The following is a 17,518-nucleotide window of genomic DNA, read 5'->3' as shown; positions in this document are numbered from 1 at the left end:
CTGGTGGTTTACATGCAGCACACACCACCTGCCAGACGCCTTGCAGGCAGTGGCACTGCTTGCTACTCTTGAGTCCGCCCCACAACAACAGCAACACAGAAATCACCAGGAATACTTGACAAATTGTGGTTCTGCACAGGAAGGTGTTGAGTTTTTTTTTTGTGCTCAGTATATCTGCAGATGCAGCCCAAAGAGGAAACTGTCAGCTGATTTGTAAATGCTTAGTCATGACACTGCAGAAGAGTTTGGAGAATTGAGGTTGATGTCATAAAATGGATGGATTTTTCAGCTACCCAAATGTCTGCATCTCTATTTATAATTTAACAATTTAAAACTTTTATTCAAATTGCACTTCAATGTACAAATTCCTCTGAGTGGTAAACATGAAAGAAAGCAATGATTTTTGCAGCAGTTAATTCAATTTATTTATAGAAGCACAAGGCGTTAACATATCTGTATTATGTTTTTTTTTTTTTATCAAATAACATTTATAAAACTATTGTGCAAAACAGTGTCCTTTTAATCTTCTTCAAAGGCTCTGCACCAGTGGATAGTCATAGTCCTTTTAAATTAGGAAATATAACAAGTATGCATAATTTAAACAGCAAATTGTAAGCTTACACGATATATGTACATTTTTTTTTACACAGACCTGGATTTTAAGTGCCCCTTACTCAATGATAATGAATAAGGCAGATTTTACAATCAGCAAGTAAATCAATAGTCTGTACAGAGAAAACCATAAAAAGAAAGTAATGAACTTCTGCAATTCTGCAAATTCTTTGCAGGAGTTTTCCTCAGGCATTTGGCTGCTTCAAGGTGTTTAAAAAAAAGAGACCAATTTGGAAGGGCATTTTAAAATCTTGACAAGACATTGCTGTACAAACATAACAGTAAAACATGCAGTCTACTAGCAAATCAAAGCCAAACTCACAAAAATACAAAATAAATACTATAAAGTTAATACATTTCAAGTTAATGCTGACCTTTCAAGTCAAAAGGTTCACCCCTGTTGTCTTACTTTTCTACAGGCAAACAGGGAGCTGAATATCTTTGACCTACAGTATATTTTGAAGTGAAATAAATGTCTTTTGAAATACAGAGAACTCAGAAATGTCTATAGGCCCAACTGATGTAAACACCTTGTGCTGACATTTTTTAACAGTAGTTCATGGCATCTTTGTGCGTTATCACACTTCAAAGATTCTCCGTTTTGATTTTGTTTTTAAACAGTCAGTCTGCATATGTTTTCCAGTATGTCTACTGCTAGAAGCCGTTTAATGTTTCTCCAGTTCACACACATATAGCAGATGGTCCTCTGGAGACTTCCCATGGCTCTTGCTGAGGTGAAGCTTGATGGCGTGCTTAGTTGCGAACTTGCGGACGCAGAGCTGGCAGCGGTACACTGCTCCATTACTGCTACAGTCCTCTTCTGATTGGGGAGAAAGGAAGGACTCCAAGGGCACCACCTTCTCAGTGAGAGTGTTGGAGTCCCGAACAGTCTGTTTGGGGGACAGCTTGGCCAGGTCCCTGATTCGGAACCCCAGGTGGGCTTCCAGGTGGCATACATACGCTGCTGGGGTACGGACCTGTGAGGCACAGTCACTACAAAAGAATACAGGCTGACCGGAATCCAGATTCTTTAGGAATTTGGTTCTGCCCGTCCTCCTTAGCTGGTATTTGACATTAGCCAGCCAGTGGCTTATGGTGGTCATGGAGAGACCTGTGAAACGAGATATGTGCATTCTTTCTTGTGGGCTAAGGTCATTAATGACATATTTGCCATCTGATGTCTGCCTCAAGCTGGAGGCAAACTGGGCCTGCAGAAGAAGTAGGTGCTGTGGGTTCCAGTTGGAGTGACGGCCTTTGCGTTTGTGGCCATGCAGAGACACATCATCTTCATCATGTTTAGAGCCTATCACCTCAATTTTATCTGTGACCCGAGACCGGGAAGCAGGCTTTGCTACAGGGTGGGACTGTGTCAGGTTTCTAAGCATGTCTGAGATATCTGACAATGCATTTTCATGTAGAGGGCTGCTGGATGTGTAGGGAGAGACCACCGTTAACTTTGCAGGAGTAACAAGAGCGATCGGGGAGATGGAAGAAGCTGTGGAAGAGGGCGTTAGGGGTGCTGAGCCTACAGAGCCTCCTTTACCACTTTTGCTTTTCGTTAAGTCCATTGGCTGGTCATCACTGGGCTGGCAAAAACTATTAACTACACTTTCTGCCTTTTTGGTCTGTGTTGGAGAAGCGGCCACAGCAGCCTTCTCAGTCATGCTCTGGCTTAGCCTCGAGAGCAGGCTCAGGGGATCTTGATTTGGCAAAGAGGGTTTGGCTGCTTTCCCCAAATGAATGTTCATTACTGACTGAAGAGCACTTAGAGGGTTGACAAAGGGCTGCTCAGGAGGAGTATGACCAGTGATAATGGCATTGCTGCATCTCAGGGAAGAGGCAGGTGGGGATTTGACTGTTGCCTCTCTGTTGGGTTCTGTTGCTGGGGACGCGCTATCGCTATGGCTTCCCCTGTCACTGTTGGCTGGTGTGACTTCCCTCCATTCCCGAGGAGAGTCAGTCTCTCCTCCCTTGTGGGATTCTCCAGCCTCACTGCTACACGGGGACATTTGGTTCTCCCTCTTTGGAGAGAGCTGCTTAACCCTTTGCTCTACTTTAGCTACTTTTTCTGTCACTTTTTTCACTAAATCCTCCATTGCTTGAAAGTTGTTGGTGGGAAAGGGGGAGGACTGACTAAGTGGTGGGGAAATAAGGGGCTGGTTCTTAGCATAACAGGACAGTGCTCCATCCCCTCCATTAAATAAGAACTTCATCTGTGAATTCTTTTCCAAGCTCCCCTGTTGGAGCTTGAGAGCACTTGGAAACTGGTAGGCTGCATGGATGCTGGGGTAGCCCCCCCAGCTTGGATTCCCACTCTGTGCCTTGTTGATGGCTGATGTCACAGTGTTTTCCAGGGACTTGAGAATATCAAATCCCCCTTTAGGGCTCTCCTTCAGGTCCTCCTCAGTAAGATAGCTATACTTTGAAATGTCATATTTTTCCTCCCTCTCAGCATCCTCCTCCTTACTAACAGTAACTGTGACTTGCTTTGCAGTTGCTACAGTCTCTTTCCTTGTGCACTCCTCCTCAACCTCCTCCTTCTTGATCTCTTTCAGAGGGGGTGAAGTGGCAGGGGGAGTTGTGATAGTTTGAAGAGGTGGAGGAGAGAAAGTGGAGGGGGCTAGTGGTACAGACTGGACTCTCTGTTCAGTAGGTGTGGTGACCCTCCCAGGATTGGGGTTGGGGGATGTGGCCTCAGGAAGTGTTTTGATTCTCTTTCCCACAGAACTGGTCACTCTCAGGAAATGTCCTGTCACCATCATGTGGGTCCTCAGCTCTTGGAGTGTATTATAGGAGCTGCCACACTCCATACACTTAAGAATCTGCAATTTGTTGGACTCAAACTGCCAAGTATAACTCCCACCATTCTGATGGCTGTATCGGTTATTAGGAGTGGTGTAGGGACTGGAGGAAAGTTTCTGGGAGGGTTCACTCAGGTCTGCCTTTGCTTTCGGGGTTCCTTCTCGAGATCGTGGTGTTGAAGTGAGGTCCAAACCCACAAGTCCCCTTTTCTTTGAGGACATAATTTTGGCTGCCACAGGGGCCATGGGCTCCTTCAGAGGCACTTTCTGGTAGTGTTTGGTCTTGATCATGTGGACACTAAGATCCTGGAGGGATTCAAAGGAATGGCCGCAATACATGCACTTCAAAACCTTCTGGGCATCTTCCTTCCCCTCCATCTCCAGCAGGGAACGCTTACGTGGTTTAGACCAGCGCTTGGCGCCGCTCCCCGCCTTGTCCTGGTTGTCATCACGGTAGTGGCCTGTATCATTCATGTGAACTGTCAGCTCCACCAGGGTGTCATAAGCAGCACTGCAACCCTTACAACGGAATTTACTGGCCCCGGTGAAGATCGAGCCAAACAGTTTTGGATTTTGCCTGTGGAGCTGGACTGTACTAAAGAGGCTGGGCTCAGACTGAGCTGGATGACGGCTCTGAGGAGGATGCTGTTGTAGTGTTTTTGCCACTGCAGATTGGTGCCAGTCATAGCTACCGCTGCTGCAGCTACTACTGCTACTAGTGCTGTTGCTGCGGATTGGCTTCTCTGCAGAAGCTGAAGACTGTGCCTGAAGTGGCGTGGAATTTAAATTCAGCGGTGACCACAATGGGCTGGTCAGGAAGCTAGAGTAGATCGCCTTCATTTGCTCTAAGGTGTCCATGCCTATGGGAGGTGTCTTTGTGTCAGTATTCAGGGATGCTGTGACCAAGTTGGAGTCAACTTTTCTGGAGGGGCTCTCAAAGTCTGAGAGGCGATCACTGGCCTCACTCACATGTGACTCACTGTCCATCTCTTGTCCTGAGAGCTCTGTGGCCTCAGCTGATTCCTGGTCACATGCCTGATCCTTGGCAGTCCCTTCGCTTTGCTCCACAAACTCATCTTTCATGGGAAAGTCATCCTGAGGGACCGAGGGCAACTCTCCTGCTTCTGCCTCCTCCACAGTGTGCTCCGTCAGCTCCTCTGGAGAATAGGCTGCAAGGAGAATGGAGACAAAGAGAGAAGGAAAGAGATGAGTTGAATTGCAGGGAGTGAACATGCTATGTTAGAATAACTGGAAAAAAAGTTTCCCTGCAAAGTGTGCCCGAGGACTCCAAGGGATAAATGAGCCATCTGTGTGGGAGCCTTTAAAGCTGAGCTGAGAAATTACAGTCATCCCATTTCACCTCATCAACCGTTGAGGTGTTATTTTCCTCTAGGCGAGCCTGTATTTATATACTACCCCAGCCACACAGAACTTATGCCTCCCCTCTTTTCACTCCTTCTATTGGAGGAAAACAAAAAAGAAATATCTTGGCAAAAACATAATGCACCATTTTATTTATCTCAGGGCACAACAGCTTGAAATGAAAACTAAATCTGAAATTAATGAAGCCCAATCTCACTGTGGCATTCTCCTCTGGGGTAATAAATGAGTTGGATCAACCTCCATCTGTCAGTTAATATGTCTGACGCCTCTTCATCTGCTTCTTCTCTGATTACACACACACACATACATACTGATACACACATGCACGCAGGCAGGAGCATATTTTGAAGAATTTGAAGAGAAGGGATGTCAAAATTTTGTTCATGAAATTTTGATATGTGGAAAAACAACTCAGTGTTATCTGGAGTGCAGTAAGTTAATTAGTTTCTTAAAATTTAGGAAATACTCAAAACTCCAGGTTCAAATTTATGGTCTTTAAGCAAAACAAGGTGAAAGATATGAACAAAATAAATGGAGTACCTCTCCAATGCACATACACACAATCACAAATTCTTGTGTCTCCTGTGGCGACAAGTCTACCCATCTAACACCAACTTATCCACCACTCACCCCCAAGCCCCTGCGCCCTCATTTCCTGACCACCTCACTCACAAAACCGCTCAAGTTGAGAAAAAACAAATAATCTCTGAAAATAGTGGATGGCCTGTAGACAGGTCTGAGGCCATTTGGACAATATTGTAAACTAAGACAAATGCTGCTAAAAGAACAGGTTTGAATGGTTTGATCGTTTACACAGTAGAGCCCGTGCATGTGGACACAAACAGGCACATAAACACAAACATAAACACACGGTGTGGCTAAAACCTTCACTCCCCTCTCCACACACACACATATCCAGCCTAAACAAAAATGTCATAGCTGAAATAACTCTCATTTCCAGTGCTAACAGCCAATCTCTAGGCAGCCATGCGGCTGGCGCTGGTCTGATTTGGGCCCTGGGGGCACAGTCAGCAGGCAGCCCCACTGAGAGGCCAGCCTAATGGAGACCTGGCAGGTGCGGCCCACTCTCCGTCCTCCCGGAGATTTGGTTTGTCACTGGGTATCCATTACCTGCCATTCTCCGCTGATAGGCCCCGACAGCCCTGATCAAAAGATGTCGTCGGGCCCCAGTCCGTTTGGCAGTCAGTGGCATGTCGTTTGTAAAAAGGGCCAAGCAGGGTGTAAATAAAATGACATGATCACTTCCCCGGCCTCTCATGTCCTGGACACAATTATGATAATGTAGACGTGGGGAAGAGGGAGGGGAGGGATATGGGAGAATGGGGCGAAGAGGAAAATGGCTCAAGCTCGGCCAAACATTCAAGGGATATATCTATATGCTACCAGCGCTTAAATGACTCTTTACTTTTTTTCCCCCTCACTTCACCTTCTTTTTGCTTCTCTTTGAGAGAAGAAATCCACCAAGGATGGGGTAGTTAATGTATTTGTGTCCTCACCAGCTGGTCGCAGATGTCAGATTGCATCATGAGGGCCTGGCACATTGCTTGAACAAGTTGTCAGGTCACCTTTCTCTTCTTCAACAAGAAAATATTCTGTATATTTCTTCACATTGTCTTGATATTTCATTAAACTATTGCTATTTTCAATGTCATCTTATGCCATGGCATTTCTAAGCCTTCCCCGAGGCCTATTTCTATGTCTGTAACCTGGTACTAAATGTTTTACAATTCATTCTTACAGAGCTGCAGCCCTTCAGGTTATTGTTCATTCGCCGTGAAGCCCAGAAAACACAGAAAGGGGGAGAGAAGTCCAAAAGGACCAGCAATAAAAACCTTTAGAGTCAAACTGTGCTCCCAGGCAATTTAAAATGCAAAACAAAAACCATTATGTCTGAGCACTATCTGTTAATTTAATCCCCAATGACTGATAATCCATCACACAGGGCGACAACCACATCCAATTATTCTCCCTGCCTTGACTGACAACAGAGGTGATTTATCAAGCTAATAAAAGGTGATGGGAATATAGAGGCTCTCTTAGAATAAATTATGAATATTATGAATACAACAATAATCTTGGATGCAGGCTTAACTAATATCAAAGCATATGGTGGAGGGCCAACGAATGAATCTTCCTAGTGTGTGTGGGTGTGAGAAAGAGAAAAAGAAAGCGAGAAGGCATGCGTGTTCTTGTAATGATAAACTGAGCTGATGCCATGTGGGGGAAAAGACAAGAATCATTAGGTTCTGTGAATGATTCCTTTGGGGTGGGGTTGGGTAAGAATGGTAGGAGGTGCACTTTCACACACTCAACATCTCAGTCACAGCTCACACAGAAATAGCAGTAGCAAATTCACACAAACACAAAAGCTGCAGAAAATGGAAGTCTCACATGCAGAAACACACATTTCACCTCAAAATACACAACCTCAAAAACACTCCACATAATTATAAACAAAGCTAGTCAGCCAGTTATGACACCCGCCAACCCTCCTCTCCTCCCACAGACACTCACACACAAACACACTCGTACATGTACGTAGATGCAAGCGATGAGGAAAGACAGTGACATCTTGGCATGCAGGAGGCATTCCTGTGGAGTATCATTTTCATAAACATAAGGGCCGCAGACAAGGAGGGAGAGATCATCTGATAGAAATACTGCAGTGCTGCTCTGACGATCAGGAACAACAGAGAGGGCAGGGACAGGCGGTGATTAAGCAGGAAGGTAGTGTGGCTGCCTCCAAAGCAGAGGCTTTTAGTGTCTGTCTCTTTCCTTCTGTCATATTGGTTATTTCTGCTCAAGTGCTGTTGAAAGTCTTGAAAGTGTTTTGATGCTGTGTATTAAACAGGCCTCATTTGTAAGAAAAAAAAATCCATCATGGGCTCCTGAAGAAAAAAAATCATTGCACTTCAACGGTATGCGTGGACAATTAAAGCACAGAAAAAAAGGAAGGCAACCTTAATCTGCACACATATTTGCATATTCATGAGCCAGATTTAAATTTAAAGAAAATATCCAGCCCTATATCTCTTCAACAAGTCACAACAAAATCCAGGCCCTTTTCTTAAAATCAAGCTCTTGATGACCAAGAGGAATGTTCCCGATCTGGACTCCACAGCTGGGGAAACAGTCTGGGAGCCAGATCACACCCTACAGAAGCAGGGTAAACAGGATGTGTCATTAAAAACTCTACCTGTGTCTGGCCCTCACACTCAAATGACTGCTTGGTCAAAAACACAACCTTGCCAGAGGCATCGTGATTTAAAAAAGGACGTCCTTTGTGCGGTCATCATGGGTATAATCACTCATCTGTGCCTGTTTTGCACTACAAAAAAGTACTGTTTTGGACAACAGATGTCTCTGTACTGAAGACAAAAAACAGTTTTAAATGATTAGCAACATATATAATTCTGTTACTAGAATATCTTAAATATCAACATCAGAGAGTGATGATTTTCTCTTTATAATATTGTTTTTAGCTTATTGTGAGGTACAGAAAGTTGTCTACATAGGTGGTCTTTTTTTCTCACTGTAAAGGAAAAGTTTTACAGCAAGAATAGAATAAAACAGCCAAGATAAAAGCTTTGATTCTGTGATGTGGTACAAAGAGATTATTATTAGTTATTATTAGTCATACTGACCAATGAAAAAAGAGGAACTGAGGTTAAACATGGCGTTTGACACAAATGAGCACATGTTGGGTGGAATATGCCAGATCAGAAAGCTAGACCCTGAGAGGAGAGAGAGTTAAACCAAATCACTGCACAATATGTCTGTCTTGACATGCATACAGTATTTTAGCTGGACCTCAATGGCCTTAAACCAACATGGCCCCTCAGCGGGGGGCTCTTACTGACAGGAAACAGCTCAAGAACACTACAGGACAGGAAGTCACCTCAGTTTCAATCAAATTAACAAAAAAAACACAAACGGCTGCTTTGTACTTTCTCTCAAGTTTCCCAGATGTCTAAAACTCTTTAAATAGATTAGAATAATTTAGTCCAAAAGAGCCCCATTCTGTCAAAATAGCAGCAGATCAGTAACATACCAAAAATGCCTTTCTCGTGTACACATGTGTCAAAGTAACACACTCAATCAAACTTAGGCAGCTCCCTCTTTTCCCTTTGATCCTTACAAGCTGGCTGAAAGTCCCACGAGAAAAACTGTAACAGGTGATCTGTGGCCATCTTCAAAGTTAACAAGTTCTGATATAAGTCGTTTTTGCAGATATGACCAAGAATATTGCAGGGCTCGCGTTTTAAGTTTTTAATTCACAACTCTGCTACTACTCTGGACCTACACAGGCTATCATGGCGATTAGGGATGTCTTTGTCAGGTTTTATTTATGTGTGCGTTCTCTACCCCCTGATGGCATTGTGAATACATTGTGTCCGCCAATTGTAGTGCAGGATGTGTGATATGGGAGATGGGAAAAACAGAGAGATCATTCTGGCCCCAGGCGAAGCTTAGGGCGGAACCTTGTCAGTGCACATAGTGAGAGGTGGGAGAGAGTGAACAAGCAAATAAATTCAACCCTCAGCTGGTTGTTATGTTATGACTGGACCTCAAAGCTGCCAGCTGCACATACAGACCCCCATGGCCTGATAATTCATCTACTTTAATCTGACATGAGATGAGCCACAAACACATAAAGACCTCATATTACCTACTGTAACACAGAGGAGAACAAAGTGACCAAACTCATGAGGTCCCAGCGTGAAGCAGCCACAATAAGTGATAAAAATAATGTAAACACAAAAGAAAGAAATGCAACACAACCTTCTCCAGCAGGTGCAGAACCAAGGCCAGTAATACAGACTGAGATGTTTCGGTCACATATGCACATCAAGCCCGTCCCGTTCATCCATGTGAAGTAGCCCGTTAACTTCCTTCATCAAGACCACATCTCTGTCCCATCTTTCCATCTCTCTGTCTCCATCTCAGGCAAAGCTTCATGAAGCTGCTTTTGTCCCCTAATTTTACCCCAAACTGATCAAACTAAATATAAGAATGTTTTTAAATGGAGGGATACTGAAAAACAGGTAAGAGCTAAAGTGAATATATTTCCTGTAAAAGCAAATCTTGGGTCAGCTGTATGTATGAATATCTCCTGCCAAACTCCTGCCGGGAGGAGCACAGATTTACAGCTGAACTTAGTGGCCGAAGCAAACGTCAGAGACAAACAGCATGTCAATTTTAAGCCAATAATCCAAACTATTTGGAAATACAGATTAGTGTCTGAACTCTCCCTTATAGTTGACATTTTACATACAAAAATGTATGTAAAAAAATTTATGTCTAAAACCTTTCTGATCTGTCCCTGCCTGCTCTCTGTGCTTTATATTCAGGAAGTTGTAAATCTATCAAAAGCATATTATAGGGTGTCAAAACATGACATACAGGAATCTGGCTTGCATTGCTGTTGGTCTGAGAGAAATCTGTTAACATTCTATAAATGGTACATTCTGTGTATAGCATATAGTGTATATATAAGTTCTACAGCTTGAAATTAGAATTAAGGTAAATGTGACTGACCCACCTCTACTACTTAGTGTCGGTATTCTATGCAAATATATTTCTGCTTCGTTTATTAATCTTTTCTAATTTTAAAACAGTTTATCATAAATCTATTTGTTTAAAAACTGATTATTATTATTATTATTATTTTTATATATTTAAAAAATAAAAAATGAAAAAATATCTAAGTCTAAATTTGAGATTCCTGAAAGAAGAGCCTTACAACATGACGGGCTTTTCGGCCACGTAGCACGTTTAGATGCCGTATATTATTCTCATTTACTCCGTGGCTGCATTTTCTGTGGGCAGAGGCCGAATTCTAACTTCATTATAATGTTTCTATGCTCAAATAGTAAGATCAGCCACTGAAATCACATCTTAGTCCATTTATAATCATCAAACATTAAACACACCCGTCTACTAAATGCAAAAAAAAAAAAACAAACAAAAAAAAAAACACATTTTTAATGAGTTTTTCAATTTAGAAATGTCTATTATGTCTATTCTTATCAATTTTATATAAAAATAAATACATTGGTGAATATAAGAAAGGTCAGATTTCGGCACAATACTCAGTTTGTTAATAAGCACATCCTGCAATCAGCAGCCCGTCTTCCTAATCCTTGTTCCTTTCTTTGTCTCCTCCCTTCTTTGAAAGATTTTACCAAGTTTAAACAAACAAACCAAAATCTAACCACAACAATGTTCTTTAACAGAGTTAAGAGCATTCCTTACAAGATGGCGCTCCGGTTCGAGCATGCAACACAGTGTGGCTTAACATTTCATTCTCTACAGCTGCAACTGAAACTAGTGCCGTGTTAAAAGTTGAAACTTTAAGTATGGGTTCAGAGTGAAGCAAATAAAGTCAGACTAGGGATGACCAAATCGCTCTCACAACACACAGCTGCTGCCATGATCGCCTAGCAACGAGGAGGTGATGGACACAGCCTGAAGATGGATGGCCACCATAAATCACGGTGCTGCGTAGGAGGAGGAGGTAGGAGGCAGAGAGAAGGGAACAAGAAGAGGACAAGAAACAAAACAACAGTTTTCCCACTTTTCTGTAGAAACAGCAGCAGAGCTGGCCTTGCCTTGACCTCTCACTGTACTTTCATTCATGATAGTTGGGGAATGAGGTGGGTGTGTGACTCCTCTGGGCAAAACTTAATGGAAACTCACTTATTAGTAATCATTATGTTCAGTTATATTGGATTCGTGGATCATTTAAAATATGTAATAAGCTTCTTCGCCTGCCCTTCACTGTCTAAATTTTTTTTTCTTTGTAATTCCACAAACTTTTAAAGATGATAATAGTGACAAACTATACCTTTCATAAAGCAACCCCCCAGGCAAGGCAATCTGGGTAGTGTAGTTGCGGGATAAACATCCCTGGGCTATCTGATTATGGCTTACTGCTGCGGCACTGGTGTCTAGTAACACTCAGAGAGAGCGCTCAGCCATCCATCACACAGTGAGTGTCTGTCTAAGGCTTTCCACCCTGCTTCTTCTCGTCCTAGCTCTCCAGTTACAGCCATACACGGCCGGCCTAAATAATATTCTTCATGATAAATGGCACTATAAGCCTGGTATCCATCATTAATCTGATTTTTAAAGAAGCATCCATCTTGGAGAGAGCCTGTTAGGGCCACGGGAGAGCAGAGCAGCTCGGGTTCATTTAAAGGCCAGGCTGCTGCATGAGTGATACCTGTCAGCCCCGTTCATCAGGGAGCACATGCATTAAACACTGACGCCATATGGCCACACACGCACGCACTCACACACGCCTCTACAGCGCCTTTGTGCGTGTGTGTTGCATATATTATGAGCGAACAACACTAACACACTTGTCCGACTTGTATACTAACAAAGCATATTTCTTGCTTTCATTCAGGCATCTTGCAACGTGTCATGGAAGAACATTCTGTCACTCATCAAAACACAGCTCAGTGTAACTCAATCCTCCCTGTCATCTCAAAAAAATCTCCCCTCCCAAACACTCCTCCTCAAGGGTTTCAGGAAAACTCACTCTTCCCTGGAAACTCTCTCTCACACACACACGCATACACACAAACAAGAGTTTTTGTGTTTCTCCTCCAACTTCACACCTCAGTCACCATTTCTTAACTTCTCTTTGTTTCTTAGTCCACTCTCTGTCTTGTTTTTACCCTCTTTCACTCTCTCTTTCTCTTCCTCTCTGCCCCCCATCCACCTCCCTCCTCTCTGTGTGTCTGGTAAAGCCTGTTTGATAAATGACACACGTCACCGTGTCAGAAGCGAAGGGTGGGTCAGTGATAAATGACTCTGTTGAAAAGGAAATCGGCTCTCTGGCATGGCTGGGCTATTCTCCTCATGGATTGGGTTTCAGGACCCCTGAAGACCAGAGCAGCTCAGTTTCCTCGAAAAGAGCACACATCCCACCAGGCTCTTACGCTCTCTACCTCTGGGAGGAGTGGTGGGTGGGTTGGAGGGATACAGGCTGTCCCAATTGTCGCCACAGTGCAGCTGCATCTATCACAACAGCGGTGGGACTATTTTTACAAAGCCTCCAACTCTGTGCCCAGACAGCAGTCTCGGTTTAAAATCTCAGCTAAAAGCACATTAAAAACTGAAAGAGAAGATTGGGATGGCTAACGTTTTTCTATTTGTGACACTACTACACCACTTACAGTCCTTTTTCCCTCCTTGAGCCCAACCCCATGGCTTGACATCTGCCAAGTGTGTGTTAAAAAGGAGAGAAGGCCCATTTCAACGCCCCCACTCTTCTTCTCCTCAGTGTCCCCACCACCACCTCCTACTTCTTCCTCCCTCTATGCTCTCCTTTTTTTTCTCCTTTTACAGTTTCTCTTTCAGTCACTTGCTGGCAGGGTGGCAGTGTTATCATTACACAGGCCTGATTTATGGAGTCGAGGCCTATGGCAAAAACAAAAAGCCGTCTGTCAATACCTGTGGGAAACACTCAGTCAGACGTTCTCCTCCTCCTTCCAGTGGTGCTCACAGCCTCATTAGGTATGTACTTATCAGACACATAGATCACAGACGTGACTCAACCTCACCGGAATCCAGCTACAGGACTTTCATAGGCAACTAGGCCTGCAAGGCCAAAACATTAGCTTCGCTCGCACCTGCAAACAGTGCCAGTGGAGGCGTAGTTTTGTTTAAAGCTTGCTGCTGATGTTGGCCAACAATTATGTCCCAACTAGTATTCCCCTGCTGCTTCCATAGAAGCATGCATTCCCCACATGAACAAGAGAAAGGCAGACAGATATAAAATCAGCTGACTTCACTTCAGTCCCTGCTTTACAACTCAGTCACAACACGAGAGCATGAGTCTGCAGAGTTTGCAACGGGCACTTGTATCTTTACCAGCTCCAACACTCCATATCGAAGTCTCAAGTTCCTATGTTTGTGTACACTTATGTTGCAAAGGTGATGTGGTATGACAAACAGACAGAAGGAGAAGAAACCTTGGGTCTGCACAGCTCGGAGAATTATAGCCTGGCCCCAGCAGGTGCTCTACAGTTACCATTCCTTTCATTAGTGGTATCACAGGCCAAAACCCACACACACACAAACACACGCACACACAGATTCAAACCCAACAAATCCAAGTGCAAGCTTACTGATTTGACTGTGTGTGCACACACATACACACACACTGATAGACAGACATGAGTGATGGCTGCCAGTCTGGCAGCTGTAATCCTGACCCTGCAGAATGGAGAAACTGTTGCTGTGGAGTCTGTTTCAAAATCAGACTCCCCCCCTTCCTCTCCTTTTATCAGATTCTCCCTCAAATTCACTATTACACAAATAAGCAAAGCGTTTGATGGAGATAAAGAAGGGATAGATTGAGTTCTCTGATGACCTTAGAGTGCACTGACATAAGCAAACTGTAAATACACAACAACCATTCTGGAGAAATACTGAGGATATGAGACTTTCCAGTGAAAGAGCAACATCTCGGCCCACATCTTGTAAAGTCAGTGATGACTTCCTGTTAAGCTGATGGAGCAGTGCAACTCTCTGAAGCCATTTCAATAGCTTCAGGCCCTGAACTTGTGGTAAAGCTCATCGCCAGCCACAAAGGAAGAAGGTCTGCCTTTCCAAACACATAGAGCAAAACTCTCCCTCTCTTGTGTTTGCTCGGTTGTTTACGTGGCCAACTGCCCTGGGTTGTTAAGAGCACTCAGACCTGACCCAGGTACGCAGGCCCATTTGTCACCTGCAGCAGAAAATTGAGTTACAGCACAACCAAAGGCGAGCGGCTCTGTGTAATATCAAGTTGATTACATCAAAGTGGTGGCAAACCTCATTGGGTTGGGCACCCCGAGCTTGTCATCTCCAATCACAGGGCCTGTCAGGACTCCATCAGCCTCACGGCTAATTGGACCAACGCTAATGAAGCAGGCAAAACAAGTTTTCTACCGGGGAGAGAGAAACCCTCTCAGACAGGAAAGAAAAAGAGGGAGAAGCTGAGAGGATGTGCATGTGTGTGTGTTTGAGAGACAATGAGAGAGCATAGCTGGATGCATGCATGTCTATGTGTGTGTTATTGGGTGTGTGTGTGTAGATTTTTCATGCAAGTCTCAAGGTTGCAGTGGGCTGACTCTCCCCCTAAGTCCCTAATCAAGGCCCATCATCTGTCATCCTTTTCTTTGCTCTCTCTATCACCATGCTCTGTGCTGCAATCAATTCATCATCACCCTTTGTGTGCCACTGAACAGTTGACAACTTTATAACTTGCAGCTGCACGGGCTGACTGACAGGGGTGGAAGGGGAGCATGAAAAAATGAAGAAATGAATAGATGAATGAATGGACAAAGAATTGTGGTTTCAGGGAGAAAAAAAGTTGTTTTCTAAAAACACAAAACGATCTATATTACAGCCTTTTATTCCCTTTCGTCAACAGAGAAGCAGCAGTGTAGCAGGGAGGAGAGAGTGGAGGGTAGAGGAGGAGATGAGAAAAAAAAAACATCCTTCTCACTGATCTGAAATCAGAAAGCTTTCAGTCATTCTTTATGTGCTCCCTGCGGCCACTCTGAGCCAGTGAGCATGTACATTAGGCTGGGGCATTTTGATGAAATAAAAGCCCAGGCCAGCTTATGGCTAAACAGAATGGGAGCACTCACTCAGCTTGTCTCTGATTGACCATTAAAGCCATTGATGAATGGGCCTGTCAGGGGAGAGACAATTAAATCAAACATGAAACAAAGCCGTTGTGACGGCCCGGTCTGACAGAGCAAACCCATTCCTCCCCTCCATTACATAGCACACGGCTCCTTTTACAACCCCTAACCCACTCCTCCCGCCTCCTCTACCCACTGTATGCGTCTGAGTGTGTGTGTGTTCAAAGTGAACAAGTGAGCATGTGCACATGGGAGTGTAATGTTCTCCGCAGGAAGTGTGTGTCTGTGTGGATGATGTCTCACTGTGAAACCACTTTGCCCCCTCCTTCCCTCCCTTTTTCACTTTTTTTGAGTCACTTGACCATCAGAGATACAAAGTGTGTGTGAAAGAGTGCGACAGAGAGAGAGAGAGAGAGAGAGAGAGAGAGAGAGAGTACACAGGGCCTTTCAAAGTGGTTTAAACGTGACGTCAGGGGCCTGCAGCACATGGTGGGAAGTGATTTTCTGATGCAAATCGGGAAGGATCAGATCAAAGCCGCATGACAGCCAATCAATCAACCGTCAAATCAGACATGGCAACTGTCGATTATGACTCCTTCCAGCCCACGAAACCCCATTGTCTGCTCTCAAATTGTTTATCTTATCCCAAGAAGAGAAAAACCTCAGAGGTAGGGCTTTTTTTCCGCTTGTGCAAAGAAGTTATGCGCTCGGATCAAATGAGCCCTTGCGCTCCTCTTTATGGCACGCCTCGGGCACTCACTATGAAAGAAACACTGTTTGTTTGTTTGTTTCTAAAGGCTTTAGTCTGACATATCAAATTTATATGAAAGTTAGAATCCGTACACTATCCGAAATTTAAGTTGGGAACAATAGGGAGCGAAAGTTTATAGCCGCCGAGTCATCCGATGGGCATTACAGCAGCCGCAACAGCGTGGAGAGCGAAAACGCACAACCTTGTATACAAACAGTACATCCGCTTTGAAAAAGGTAATAGTCTTTGAGGTCTCACAAGAGTAGCCAAGAGTGACAAAGCGCATCGTTGGACAGGACAAAAACCACAAAGTGGAAACGGAAATGCAGGGAATGGAAAGTGAGCTTTACAACAACAAATGTTAACATCCGCAGCTTTGACACAGGAAACCTTATTTTACGCGTATTATACTTGGATACACATACCTGCTGCGCGCTTGGGCGCTTCTTGTTTCCTCCGTGGCATTTTATGTGCGAGGATTTCCGCCAAAAGTCTTCTGTTTTTATTTCATATAGCTACCCCCTCGTCGTATCCGGGAAGATCCACCTCTACTCAAAAAAAGATTTACGCCTTCGTGTAGTAGACTGCACAACATCGGGGAGTCCGATGGAAAGGAAAACTAAAAATCATCGTTACAGAATAGCAGACAGAAGTCATAAACAAACAAGGAAAAGGAACATGGGTTATGATTGTTATTATTATTTAGCTGCGATCGCGGTAAGAATGTCAGCGCTGATAGCCAGCGTCCACCTCGGCTGCCTGGTCTGGCAACAGGCAAAGTTGAGGGATAAGAGAGATGATCGCGTCACTCACAGCAGGAGAATGGGCAAACCCACCGCTCCGTTAACTCTTTACTTCTCAGAGAGGGGCGGACACCTCACACCAGTGTCCTTATTTTCATGTGAATCACAGCTCAGGAGATTTTAGTCCACTGTTACACACAGGAAGCTGATTGTCATATAACCGTGAACTGTCTGAATAATATTCCAGTAATCTTACTAAAAATGTGTCAGTCGAACTGAGACTGACAGTTTTCGGGGCATTTGTCACAGTCTATTTTCAATCTTTCGTGGTATACTCACATGAAAAGAGACATTCATATTAAAATGATAATTACAAGAATTTTTGACGTCCTTTAAAGCAAAAACAACCATTTTTTTGCATCGTGGTTTAATATTTTTATTGTAATACTAAGTATTCTTCAGATAAACAAATTAAATATCTCTGTTGCGCAATAAAACCGACTAAATGATACATGAGAATTACTATTACCTAAACACATGATATGACATTCAATGTGATAA

General features: G+C 43.8%; 1 protein-coding gene across 1 annotated transcript; it reads right to left on the bottom strand.

Moving 5' to 3' along the window:
* Nucleotides 1-400: 400 nt before the first annotated feature.
* On the bottom strand, nt 401-17,056 carry tshz3a (teashirt zinc finger homeobox 3a). Its single transcript, XM_041997854.1, has 2 exons — nt 16,640-17,056; nt 401-4,582 (listed from the first exon to the last, which is right to left on the bottom strand). The coding sequence occupies exons 1-2, from the start codon at nt 16,677-16,679 to the stop codon at nt 1,278-1,280; spliced, it is 3,345 nt and encodes a 1,114-aa protein (XP_041853788.1). The 5' UTR covers nt 16,680-17,056; the 3' UTR covers nt 401-1,277.
* Nucleotides 17,057-17,518: the final 462 nt, after the last annotated feature.

Source organism: Melanotaenia boesemani, chromosome 10 (genome assembly GCF_017639745.1).
Source record: "Melanotaenia boesemani isolate fMelBoe1 chromosome 10, fMelBoe1.pri, whole genome shotgun sequence".
NCBI lineage: Eukaryota > Metazoa > Chordata > Actinopteri > Atheriniformes > Melanotaeniidae > Melanotaenia > Melanotaenia boesemani.
The sequence above is the reverse complement of the archived record's forward strand: the minus strand, read 5'-3'. Positions and strand labels throughout refer to the sequence as shown.